Raw genomic sequence first — 12,501 nt, 5'->3', positions numbered from 1 at the left:
AGATCGACCAGGAATAGTTAACTATAGCCTTTCCGTTGCTCTGGTGGCCTTGATCCCGAAGAAGGATGGTGCAGCCAAAATCAGTGAGTTTAGACCAATCTATCTATCTATCCATCTATACCTCTATCTATCTATCTATCTATCTATCTATATCTATCTATATATATACCTCTACTAATTACCGACTTCCTAGAAATTCCTACGTTAATTAGATTTTACGAGCCGTTCATCTGGTGGGACCGAATTATTACGGTGTAGATTAAATCAGACGATTCTTAGAAAAAAAACAGTTTTCAGGCTTTTCTCAATCGTTAAAACATAATTTTGAAAATCCCATCTCATCTATCTAAAGCTTTGTGGCGTTTCCAGCAAAAAAAAAACTTCACATCATTGAAGTAAATACAAGCAATTGATCTCACGTTAACCTCTTATAGTCTATCTCTATATAGTGCAATAATCCTAACTCCTCACGTCTCCATAAAAAAATTCTCCCATACAAAGAAGAAAAAAGAAGTCCTTCCGTAAACCTGCCTTATAGTCTATCTCTATATCCTGCAACAATCCTACCTCCGCACGTCCGTGTAAAAAGAAAGCTCCGTCCTAAAAAATCCTCCCATGGACCAGTTTAAAGTAAGAAGAAATAATAAAAACTCCTTTCGTAAACCAATCTGTCTGTCAAAGCCATGACCCCATTTCTTCAATCGAGATTGGAGCATGTGTTTCCTCACGGCAATTGCATGAGATCCGATTTAGCAGCCACAACTACTCTCTTCCGATGTCCGGTGCACGCGAGCTAGGGTTCGCACAATGGTCTTATTTCGCTGCGGTGCTGCCGGGCACTAGGCCCTCCTTTGTCTGGACGTGTAAACCAAGAGCCTACAGCTGTCGTTGCACAAGACAAAAGAGCCAGCAGCGACATGTTGAGATGATGGCTTCATGTGTTAGAATTCAATAGTTAAGTTCTGGATTTTGTTTCTTTATTGCCCTTGCAGGTATAATTATGGAAGTACCAACTTGATGCAATTTTGTGAGGCTTTGTCATCCGGCTCCTACAAATAACAGAGGTTTCATGGAGTCAGAGACTAGCGTCTCAAGTAATATCGCCGGTACCTGCTGACATTGCCGGATTACACATCAATCTGATGGTCCTCAACAACATGTGAAGGATATATCATGTTAGGTAGCACTCTTCTTAGATCATTATTTACCCCACGTGAAGCATATATCGTGCTATCTAGCTCTCTTCTTTGATATGTTATCATCCTGCACTTTCAGTCTGTTGTCTTCTCCGTAAAGACATCTCCTCTTAATACAATCTTGCCCATATTTTCTTTCCTGTATGTATGGTTTGCTCTACAACAAATCAACCAGCGATCTACATTATTTGGTTGCTAGCTGGAGTCACCAGCGTTAATTAATAAACAACTACACGCACACCATGTACGTCGGTCAAGACTCAAAACCCATGTGTAGAACTCTAGGTACGTAATGACATGTTAGTAGTTTTATGTTCCACAATGCTATGCATATGAAGACACATTAGCCTTCACAGGTGAGGGGCCGTATATGTTGTGGTCATTCAAGCCATACAAGTACTTGCTCTTATTGGTTCTTAATTACAACTAACCCTTATGTGCAGCTAATCCATGTCTCTCTAATTTCTCCTTAATTTCTCTCCTCCCCTTCTAATGCAAGTTCGCAAATATGTATGATGCTGCCCGCACTAGGCTGTGCTTGCTCTCTGTCGTGGCCAAGGACTTAGTGACTTGTGAGGGTCCATGCTTAATAGGTCAGGTTCATATATATGTAATGTTAGATTGGGAAATTAAATTCCAACTATTTATAAATTTGTTGTCTCTGTACTAAATAAACAATAGAATAGTTTCTCTGATTTGCACCGGTCTTTGAAAAATATATTCCTATGACTATCATTAGATGTACAAGGCCAATGATGACACATTATTCAAATTTATTATGAAATGCTCCAAAACTCTTTATGTGAATGGCCAACCCCCCTTGAAGAATCCCCTGTGACCAAGCAACCAAGAAGAATTTACACAAAAGGAAAAATACGAACCAATCAACTGGGGCCATTTGTTTAATGCCAATGCAAAGCAGATCCATGTAGTCTATAACTAAACAAGGAAGTAAATTTGTCACCTGAGGCCATCATAGATGTATTACATCTATGCTTATCTATGATCCAAAATTAAATTGTACATATATTCGTATATGTGGTCACAGCGTATCTAACAAAAAATCAATATATGCATTTAAGATTATGGACCATCATGTTCAAGGAAAGCGTGAAGTTGCGGCGTTTTTCAAATTCAAAATCAATAAATTTCTTTCTTTTGTGTAATTCAAACTTATTTGTTATAACATTGCTTGATTTTTATAACTCACTAAACCAAGATCGATGTCTTCTTTATTTACCAACTGTTTTTCCTCTCTCAATTAATTTGAAGGATATATGAAGTGTATATGTTATAATTTTCTTCTGTTTCTGTTTCCAAGATTGAGATAGTTTACAAGAGTAGCAAACTTCCATCATTAATAAAAGTATAAGATTTGTTAAGGACACCATAAGTAAAACAATTTAATATTTTCATAGAGGAATATTATTGGTAACCATGTTAATTATTGAGATAGCAACATATAAATAGTTTCAAGCCTAGACGCATAAGAATTAGTGTAACCAAGTAAGCAATAATTAGTTGACTTTACAAACTGCGGAAATGGGGAAAACAAAATATCAAACATCTGTTGTCATATATATATATGGGCTACTAAAACCATATATTGAACTTCGATAACTTATCTAAGAACAAATTATATTTTGTTGTCATCTTATTATTTCATGTGGTTACATCTGACTTACTCATTTGTGAAAATACAATCTCCTATGAATCCCTATACTGCAGTGTCTTTAGGTTTCAATAGATGGCACGTCCAAATGTAATTGTACAAAATGGATTGCCATATGTTAATTAATAATATGGTTCAAATGCAGTAACAATGAACTAGGCCGTGCGAATGCACGGGTTGGCGACTAGTTATCCTAATCCACTCGATAGCGAAGTTGATGGCCAAGGTTCTTTCCATGCGGCTCTCCGGCGTCATTGACACCATCATCTTGTCAGCCCAATCGACATTCCTTGCCAAGAAGTGCATGCATAACAGCTTCCTCTACGTCCAAAACGGGGTTAGATCCCTACATAGAAAGAAAATATCAGTGCTGCTGTTAAAACTAGATATCGCAAAGGCTTTCAACAACGTATCTTGGGAATATCTCCTAGAGCTCCTCCAAGCCCTACACAGGAAACCATAACCATCTTTGATCAATGAGCTAGTCTAGTAAAGGCTCACTAGGGACACGGTATTTGTTTATGTATCCACACATGTATTTAAGTTTACAATCAATATAATTCTAGCATGAATAAAGCATGAATAATAAACCTTTATCATGAATAAGGAAATATGATAATAATCAATTTATTATTGCCTCTAGGGCATATTTCCAACACTTTTACCCTGATTGTGCTTACGGTTTCCAGAAAGTTCTTCACTGAAGTGGACAAGATCGGACGTCGTTTTCTTTGGGCTCAAGACGAAGAGCTCACTGGGGGAAATGTAAGGTCAGTTGGCCGGTGGTATGCACTCCGACCGACAACCGCGGCCTCAGCAACCCAGACCTGACACGGTTCAGCAGAGCACTTAGGCTCAGATGCCTCTGGCACTCGTGGGCAAACCCTGAAAGGCCATAGGTGGGCACACAATTGTCATGCAACGAAGGCGACAGAGCCCTCTTCAGTGCATCCACCACAGCGAGCTTGGGCAACGGCAAAGCGGCCAATTTCTCGAACTGCTCCTGGACTGGTTGTGGCACACCTTGAAGATGGACTACCCAGAGCTTTTCAAGCACTCCAGAAGGAAGAACGGGGTAGTGAAGGAAGCTCTGACAGATGGCACTTGGATCGCGGATCTTGCCCATGGCAACGCTCAACCTCCCTTGCCCGAGGTAATCAGACTGCACAGATGGCTTACCTCAAAAAAATATGCAGCTCAATGACCAGCTCGGAGGCATAATCAAGTGGAACCATGAAGCCTCAGGCATTTTCTCCACAAATTCGGCATACAAATTCCAATTTCAGGGGCTGATCAAGTCAAGTTTTAGAAAACTGTTCTGGCAGGCGTGGGCACCGGCTCGCCCCAAAAAATTTGTCTGGTTGATGCACAAGAATAGACTATGGTGCAACTATCGTCTTCAGAGAAGAGGCTGGCCAAATGAGTATTTCTGCCAGCTGTGTTTAAGAAATCTAGAAAGCTCTGAGCACCTATTCTGGAAGTGCCCCTCCTCATTTTCAGTTTGGTCAAAGGCGGCTAGTGGTTTTTGATGCAACTCACTTCATCCTGACAATTGGCAGAGCAACACAAAAGCGGCTGACATCACAAAAGAAATTATCTATGGAGCAAGACTATAACACAAAAAGGTTGTAAGATCGATGTTCATCATGATACTTGGAGAAATTTGGCATCAACGAAACGAGTGCACTTTCAGAAGAAGAAAAAAAGGTGGCCAGTTCGGCGAATATCACAACAAGCATCAGAAGAACCCTTGAGCTTTGGTGTCAGACAAGAGCAACCCTCTCAGAGCACCCATTTGGGGACCCGCCGTGAGTAGTGGTGGTTATGTATCGACTGAGGGGTAAACGGTTTACCATAAACCTATTTTCTTCTTTTTACCTCCTTGATCACTCGATCAGAAAACCACCTTCTGCATTTCCTGCTTGCTCTTTGCTATTGATCAATATGTGCCGGCCATCAGCTGGATCTTTAAAAAAAAAACTATAGTCCTTTGGGGCTGACTAGAGTCTTTTGTGGCTTAAGTGTACAAGTAAAATGGCCTATTTTGTGTACTCCAACTCCAATGATTGTTCAGTAGCAAGACGTGTTGTTGCAGAATTTGCACGCTGAGTACTGTGCGGCAGCCTATAATTTGCTCGTGTAATACTAGTGCTTGTCTTTAGCAATATTGTTGGGCTGTTGTTTCTTTCAATGTTAAGCACTGAATGAATGGACATGGTCATGTACAGCATATAGGATTGTTGTTTTCGCTATTTTTAAGCTTAACTGGTTAGCGTTGTTTCATCTCTAATGCGATGAAAAATGAATGTTTTGTTCGTATCGTCAACTGCCTAAAGATGTGCAAGTATGGATCTTTTTTTAACCTCTCTAATGGGTGGCTGATGGCTGGATGTGCTGATGTATCGATTGATGCATGCTTGAACTGCGCCAGTTCTCAGTTTCAATGAGAATGAGTAGACTCAGCAAATAGGATGCAGATTCTACTATGGCAAACCGTCCACTGTAAAAAAGAATTAACAGTTAAATCTGCTTTATTCGTTGGACAGCAGGGCTACATCATTTACAAGAAAGGAGATTATAGCCTCGTGGGCTAATTATATCTAGCTAATCTTGCTAATTTGTGGCCACTGTTGTTTTATGGTTGCTACTGTCGAATGCCTGAAAAAAAGGTTAAGTCTGAATCGTTTTTGGGCAGTTTTGGCCTTCAGTGGCTGGTGGCCTTTCGATCAGGAAGAAAGTGGCTTGTTTTCACTTGGGCCAATCAGTGCCATTGGATCTTATTTGAACGGCAGATGGGTGGGCGCATGTTACGCAGTGACTGCCAAGAGGCAAGTCACCTGATGCCAGTCCGCCTTTGTCAAGCCCCCGCAGAGTGGCTTCAGGCACCAACGTGTTGTCTACCCTGGAAAATGTTTCTAGTACAGTTTTTCTACTCCGTTTGGACCTGAAACATTAAATTATATAAATACAAGTGTAAACAAAAAAGGTATAAAATACAAAGAGTTAAACCAACGATAAAACTATAGAATTGATGATTTTGGGTTCCTATTAAACACATAATACAAAAAAAAACCTAAAAGGTTTTGGATTGCCACTCAACAAGCTTGTTTGTTAAATTAATTAGCTTAACTTAAATACATTTGTGGAGAATAATATTGAACTTTAGGAATTATTTGAGCATCAACACTAGTTACCAACATGTTCGCAACATTTCTAGATCTTCTCCTTCCTTGGCAAGTGCATCACTAATTTCTTCGGAGGCAGATTTGACAGTACCATGCCCCTGGATATATCTATGGAGGACAGAAGAGGCCCAATAATAATAGGGCGGCTCAAGCCTACAACTCAATGTCCATAAAAAAAATCAGGAGAGAAGAGAGAGCAGGAAGCTTCGTGCTTCAGTTAGCCAAGAGCCAGCAGTGTCGTCAAATCTTTTTTTTTCATAAGACAAGGCACTATCTTCATCACAATGCCAAAGGATGTCGCCGACAAAGAAAAATATGGCAGATTAGACCAGACATGCCAACAGAGGAAGATAAGAATGTTCCTCTGGGTATGTGGGTGAACAGCATGTGGGCTTTGACCAATTTGTAGGTCTGGAGCCCTGTTTTCAGAGAATGTTGCGAGTCGACAAAAGGGCAATCAACGAACAGATGGTCGGAGATCTCAGGAGTGGAGCATCTTCCACAGCCCAAGCGCTGGGAGCAATGTTTGAGGTGAAGTGAAGATGTCTGATGAGAGCAGCAGCAAAAAGTATTGATATTACATTGAGCTCCATGCAAAGAAACCACACAAGGAATTGCATGTATATCATACTCCATAGTCACATTTTATAAGAAAACTACTGAAAACCGAAAACAGCCTAGCTAAAACAATTTTCTCACAGAAAGTAGACATGGAGGAAACAGAGGGTGAGAGGGGTGTAGGCAAGGACGAGCACGGATAAATAATTGGTCGGGCGTCAACACCAGAAGGCAGGAGCACACAATCACAAATGGTTTCCCAGGCAGGAAAAACCGAGGAAGTACACCCCAAAGCAGCCACGGACCTCACTACTCTCCAAATTGAGCTGCAACCAGCAAACTTTATACCTAGTGCAGAACAAAGAAAAGCATAAACATAAAAATGGCAGGGCAGACTATTGAGTTTTGCCAGCTAGCTATTACAGAACCTATTTCCTGAATTATTTAAATATTATAAAACTGATAGTAGAAGCATATGGCTATTTCATCACAACAGTCATGATATGTAATACCCCAGCCCTCCGCAGGACTCAAAACTACGTCAGCAAGGAAAGGCATGTTACTAACCATATAATTTACTCCTAGTTAACTTCACAATTCTGAATCCTTTTGCATGCTACCACCAAATTCCGCAAATAAGTACACTATGAACATCTACACAAAGTTCTACAACTTCTTTGTTCACACAGAAATAATATTCGGCCATCTTCATGAGTTAAATCGCACTGCAAGGTTCCTGCATATGAATATTGCACAGGAAAAAACACAGATCGATGGATTGGAGAATAGCTCAAATTCAAATTGCCGAAACATTGATCTAGTCGACCAAATTTCACATTCTTAAAGCCTCCTGAAACAGCCTACCTGAACCAATTTTGTTACAGAAAGTAGACATGCAAGAAGCGGAGGGTGTAGGCAGGAGGAACAGGGGGAACTAGCTAGTCAAATTACACAGCAAAGCCAGACAAAGTTTTTGAGCCATACCCTCAAAACAATAAAATGCAGAATCCTAGAAGTTTCAGACCGACTAATTAAGAGAACAGTGAGTTTGCCAACTAACTATTGCAGAATCTACTCAGTATATTTATTTAAATATAAATTTATAAACACAGGCAGGGGAAGCATATGGTGTACTTCATAATAACAGACATGATAACTAATAAATCTTTCTCAGGTGGCATATGTTGCACCTTATGGGTATGTTTTGTTGGTACCCAAAACCAGCCCTATAACTTTTTTTGGTCATAGCCAAACAAGTTATGCTTCTTTCAATGATTCCAATTTCTTTTTGGCAGGCCCATACCAACTTGCCAACTCTATTTCATATTCTTGTCAACGTTGACCAAATCATAGGCAAACAAAACCTTGGCTGAAATTTTAGCTAGTGCCAAATATTTTATAGTGTCAACTTAGTCTCAAACCTAGACACACAAAAAAGTACAGTGGATTAAAAATAAGTAGTATCTGATTTTAACAGAGCTGTTGAAACAGAGAAATACCTGAGTAAAACTGATATGAAGTTAGTTTGCACATTCAATGGTAAAACTAGCATACCACATCATTCCTGAACAGAAAACAGATAACAGAATCAAAGATTCAGTTAGTGATGTTGTGACATGTAGCACCTCCCGATCAGAACAGTCATAAATGAGGAACACATACCTCTGTAAAAAAACTAATCAGTATTTGCTCTACCCACTGACAGGATGGATATCCAGGACATGTACAGTGCCAAATGCAATCAGCACTAAATACACTTGGCAAGCACTGCAGTATTGCATCTTTACGTGAGCTTTGTGTTTCGAACTAGGCATCATGCAAGTTGTTTTTTCTTTTCACACCACATCAACAAACTGAGTACAATCAATATCTCGGAGAGTAATCTTGCCAAGAAGTAGATCGCTTGCATGTATGGAGCACAGTGGGAGGCATTTCTTGTTCAGACTCTCATGAATGGCACTTAGTCCTTGGACCCACTTCTTTTCATTCAAAGGATCGACATTTAGTCGATTCTGCAAAAGACGTATCCGGTAAAGGGCAGTGTCTGTTCCAGCACAAAAATGAGCCAGGCATGGGAGGGAGGTGTCATCGACCGCCAACCTGACCAAGATCATTGTCAAGGCTCCATCCACAGGCTTTGGATCAGAGAGATTCTTATCACCCATCATCTTGATCTCCTTCTCTGTTGGAAAGTACACTTCAGGCACTCCATTTTCATTTGTCACCTTCAAATCCTTTGTATAATGGCTAATTGCTTGCCTCTTGGTGCACTCATGCTTCTCCGCCAATGTCAAGAAGCAGGAGAACCTCAAGTGATAACTCACAACAATCTTGACCATCTTGAAATTCCGACAGCAGCAGAAAAAATCTAGCCACCTCCTCCCCACACCAGCATACCATTTGATGATATCTGCATCATCCAGACAGATAAGTAGCTTTATTGGCCGTGGCCGTCCCATGGAATTTGTGAACCCGGCCAACTTTACCGCCTTTCTTACAAGCTCTATTGGTGCATTGACCCTCATCTTCAACTCTGTCAAGTCCTCAACAATCCTATTCTCATATTGTCTCTCGTCCTCCTCCTCTGCTAGCATCTCCTCATCCTCAGTTATGTCATGGCCCCTCCTCGGCATCAAAAACCTGTCGAGTGTTTCCTGTAATTGGTCATAGGAGTCCACCAATGTTGATGGCAACTGATCCCTCACCCTATTCAGTGACAAGAAGTCACCAGATGTGAACAATCGGTGCCAATGACGGCGATGCTCCTGCGACTTGAAGTATTCAACCACTGTCTCCTCTGCCCAACCCTTGAACTCCTGCCGCACTTCATCCTCAATTCGGAAGGCAAACTCAAACTCATGCCCACGCCTCACCTTCTTGAACAAGTGGTTCAGTATCTTCAACCCAAGCTTCTTCCTCCGTGTCTCCCGGGCATTCTTCAGCTCCTGCGCCTCCGCTGCTTTCCTTTTCAGATACATCTTCCTTGCCCTCTTCGCCTTCTCAGACATGGGAGGGTGTAAGACTGACGGCGGCACGGCTTGAAACTCCATCCCCAGGAATTCCATCTTCTCTGACGCTGCACTGTGAACTGAGCTACCAAACCTGTCAACCTTCACCTCCAAATCCCTCTCAAACACTGAGAGGATCCTATCTCTGACCTCAAGTGTGAGCATCTTCGACCCGGAGGTCACAACCATCGTCTCGTCGAGATACCGGACGGCATACACTCTCACAGGCGTATGCCGAACGCTGTCATCCTTAACTCTGGGATTCTTCTTGTGCACCTCCTCCCGGATGGCCATCACCTCTCTATCCACAGGATCAAAGAATATGTTCAGCATCGTGCTGGTGAGCTCCGACTCCTGCGGGAGCCCGCGGCAGAGCTCAGAGCCGCCGAGCTCGAAGGCTATCGCATCGGAGAGGAACATCTCGCGCAGATAGTCCAGGAACCCGGGGTCGTCGACCTTGCCGGAGATGGCGTCGAGAAGGCGACGGACGTGGCGGGTGGCAAAGGGCTGGCGCGGGATGGCGACGCGGAAGAACCAGGTGGCGTTGGGGATGGAGCGGAGGTAGCGGATGGCGGCGTGGCGGGCACGGTAGGCGAAGGTGGCTGCGCGCGGGGCGAAGACGGCGTCGAGGGCGGAGGCCGCGGAGAGCATGGCGAGGCGGAGCGGGAGGGACGGGAGCGGGAGCGGGCGGCCCTTGAGGCGGGAGGGGAGGATGAGGCGGAGGTGGGAGGAGGGGGAGGGCGGCGCGGCGGCGGCGGTGGGGAGAGGAAGGGGGTCCGTGGATGGGGGGAGGGAGGGGTGGGAGCGGTGGCGGAGGAGGAGGGCGGAGGCGAGGAGGAGGGAGGGGTGGGAGAGGAGCGGGAGCAGGGAGTGGAAGCGGCGGGTGGAGGCGGAGTAGTGGTCGCGGCGGAGCAGCGCCTCGAGCTCCGCGGCGGAGAGCGGCGCCGGCACGGCGACGGTGGTGGTGGTGGAGGTGGAGAGGGCGCGACGTGTGGGGAGGAGGACGCGGCGGTGCGCGCGGGCGAGGCGGGGGAGCATGTGCGGCGCGGCGGAGGTGGGGAGGGGGCGGAGGCGGCGGCCGGCGGGCGGGAGGAAAGCGCAAGTTTGCGACCGCCGCGACTAGACCACCAGACAGGCTCCGCGCGCGTGGTGGGCCGAAGAAAGGGCCGAGTCACGAAGCACACGGCACTTCAAGCACAAACAAATGGCCCAAAAAGGTTAAAAAGAACCGAGAAAAACATTCTATCATTTCACCAAACATCATGCCACTACAAAGAAGTACTCCCTCCGTCCAGATGCATAGGGCGCCTAAGGAAAAGCTCTGCGATTTAGGCAGGTTGAGATTGAAGGAGAGCGCGCACAGGTTTCCCTAAAAAACGAAACTGAATTTAAAAATTAATTCCGTCATTAGTGCTGGCCGTTTCAGCTAACCCATGCAAAGGAAATATCCCACGTCACACCTCACACGGCCTACCCGTGGAATTCGCTCGCCTAATCAGCGCCTGGCTACCGTGCATGCATTGGCTCTTTCCTTCTCTCACGGATCGAAAGAACGAGGCAGTTTAGATAAACGAGGAGCATTTAATTGAATTGCGTCTAATATTTTTGGAATTTTAGGATTTTTTTAGGTGCCCTATGCACCTGGACGGAGGGAGTAAAGGAGATTACATCTATATAGATACACCACCTAGCAAAGACCACAAATATTGAAGCGAGCCATAAAACAAGAGAGCCCCGAGCTCGCTCGGTCGCTTCTGTCAGGAGCTCCTGTGTCGCTAAGTGCTAAAAGATGTGAATGTGTCACATAGACGTGAGGACTTGGGCGGCCTATTTTGTGCCCATGAGCTCTTGTTGTGGCCATAGCAGCGAGCGATTCTGTTTCATTAGTATTTTGTTGGTTTTATCTAATTTTTTCAAAAAAAATATTATCTTTAAACAAAGTGAGTTTTTCTTTAAACAAGAACATATTTTTGAAAATTTGAGGGCATTTTTGGAAACATGAATATTTTTAAAGCTTTTGTGAATATTCTTAAAATGTCTAAACATCTTTTTAAAACATTGGCCTGTTTTGAGAAAATGAAACATCTATAAAAAAAGTGTTCGGGAACATTTTTTATATAAAAAATTAGTACAGTCAACGGCATATACCCCTTCGCGCCTATACCCATGCAAGGGAACCCACGCTAAGGTTTGCGGCGCGGTGGATCCTTGTCCTTGTCGGCGGGAGAGCTCCGTCTTTAGATACTTTTTCTATGTTTGCTCGAGTTTCAATCGAAGGCGAGACGGTTACAGCTTCTTGAAAATATGAATAAGGTTCTTCTCGCCTAGCCTCCGTCCCGGTGGTGCTTCTAGCGTGTCATCGAAGGACGTGTGGAGGTTTGTCTCCGACGGATCTCGCTGGATTCAGTTGACGTTTGTCTTTCATGGATCCACTTGGATCTAGTCTTCATTTGTCTATGTTTGTGTGTCTACATGTTCGATCCTTCCGATTTACTTTTCTCTTTATTGGTGATGGTTATTGTTCTAGTGCACTGGTCCTTTAAGGCCTTAGCACGACGACTTCCAAACTGTCTGCTACAACAAGGTTTGCCCCTCGGGTAATGGAGAAGCGATGACGACGGCGCGTCTTCGACTCGCTCTATAATGCTTGTAGTCATCGCTAGACAGTCTACGAATTTTTGTGTTCTTTGTACTATCTTGACAGTTGACGAATAGATCGAAAGTTTTTCCCGTAAAACAACAACAACAATAATAGGAAAAACTGAGCTAGAGCCTTGCCAAACCCCAAAAAACTAGATCTATAACCTTCCCAATAACCGTAACTTGTCTAGCACAACTGTAGCTAATTGGGCCAGTCCATCTCATAATCCCTTGAGAAAAAG

At 43.6% G+C, this 12,501-nt stretch overlaps 1 protein-coding gene across 3 annotated transcripts; it reads right to left on the bottom strand.

The window, feature by feature from the left end:
- Positions 1–5,352: 5,352 nt before the first annotated feature.
- LOC125521710 (nuclear intron maturase 3, mitochondrial) lies at positions 5,353–10,725 on the bottom strand. Of its 3 annotated transcripts, XM_087535323.1 has the most exons (4): positions 8,274–10,725; positions 8,111–8,175; positions 7,179–8,032; positions 5,353–5,812 (listed from the first exon to the last, which is right to left on the bottom strand). In XM_087535323.1, the coding sequence occupies exon 1, from the start codon at positions 10,655–10,657 to the stop codon at positions 8,447–8,449; it is 2,211 nt and encodes a 736-aa protein (XP_087391449.1). In that variant the 5' UTR covers positions 10,658–10,725; the 3' UTR covers positions 5,353–5,812; positions 7,179–8,032; positions 8,111–8,175; positions 8,274–8,446. The 3 variants fall into 3 exon arrangements, with proteins under 3 accessions (XP_087391449.1, XP_048542725.2, XP_048542728.2); XM_048686768.2 differs by lacking the exon at positions 7,179–8,032; XM_048686771.2 differs by lacking the exons at positions 5,353–5,812; positions 7,179–8,032 and adding an exon at positions 5,819–6,959.
- Positions 10,726–12,501: the final 1,776 nt, after the last annotated feature.

This window comes from Triticum urartu, chromosome 7A, assembly GCF_056163025.1.
Source record: "Triticum urartu cultivar PI428250 chromosome 7A, HENAU_Tu73, whole genome shotgun sequence".
Taxonomy (NCBI): Eukaryota; Viridiplantae; Streptophyta; class Magnoliopsida; order Poales; family Poaceae; genus Triticum; species Triticum urartu.
This window is presented reverse-complemented; position numbering and strand designations above follow the sequence as displayed.

Bases quoted from the DNA above. Each gene is read 5' to 3' on its own strand.
- LOC125521710 (XM_087535323.1), bottom strand. From the start codon at position 10,657: ATGCTCCCCCGCCTCGCCCGCGCGCACCGCCGCGTCCTCCTCCCCACA.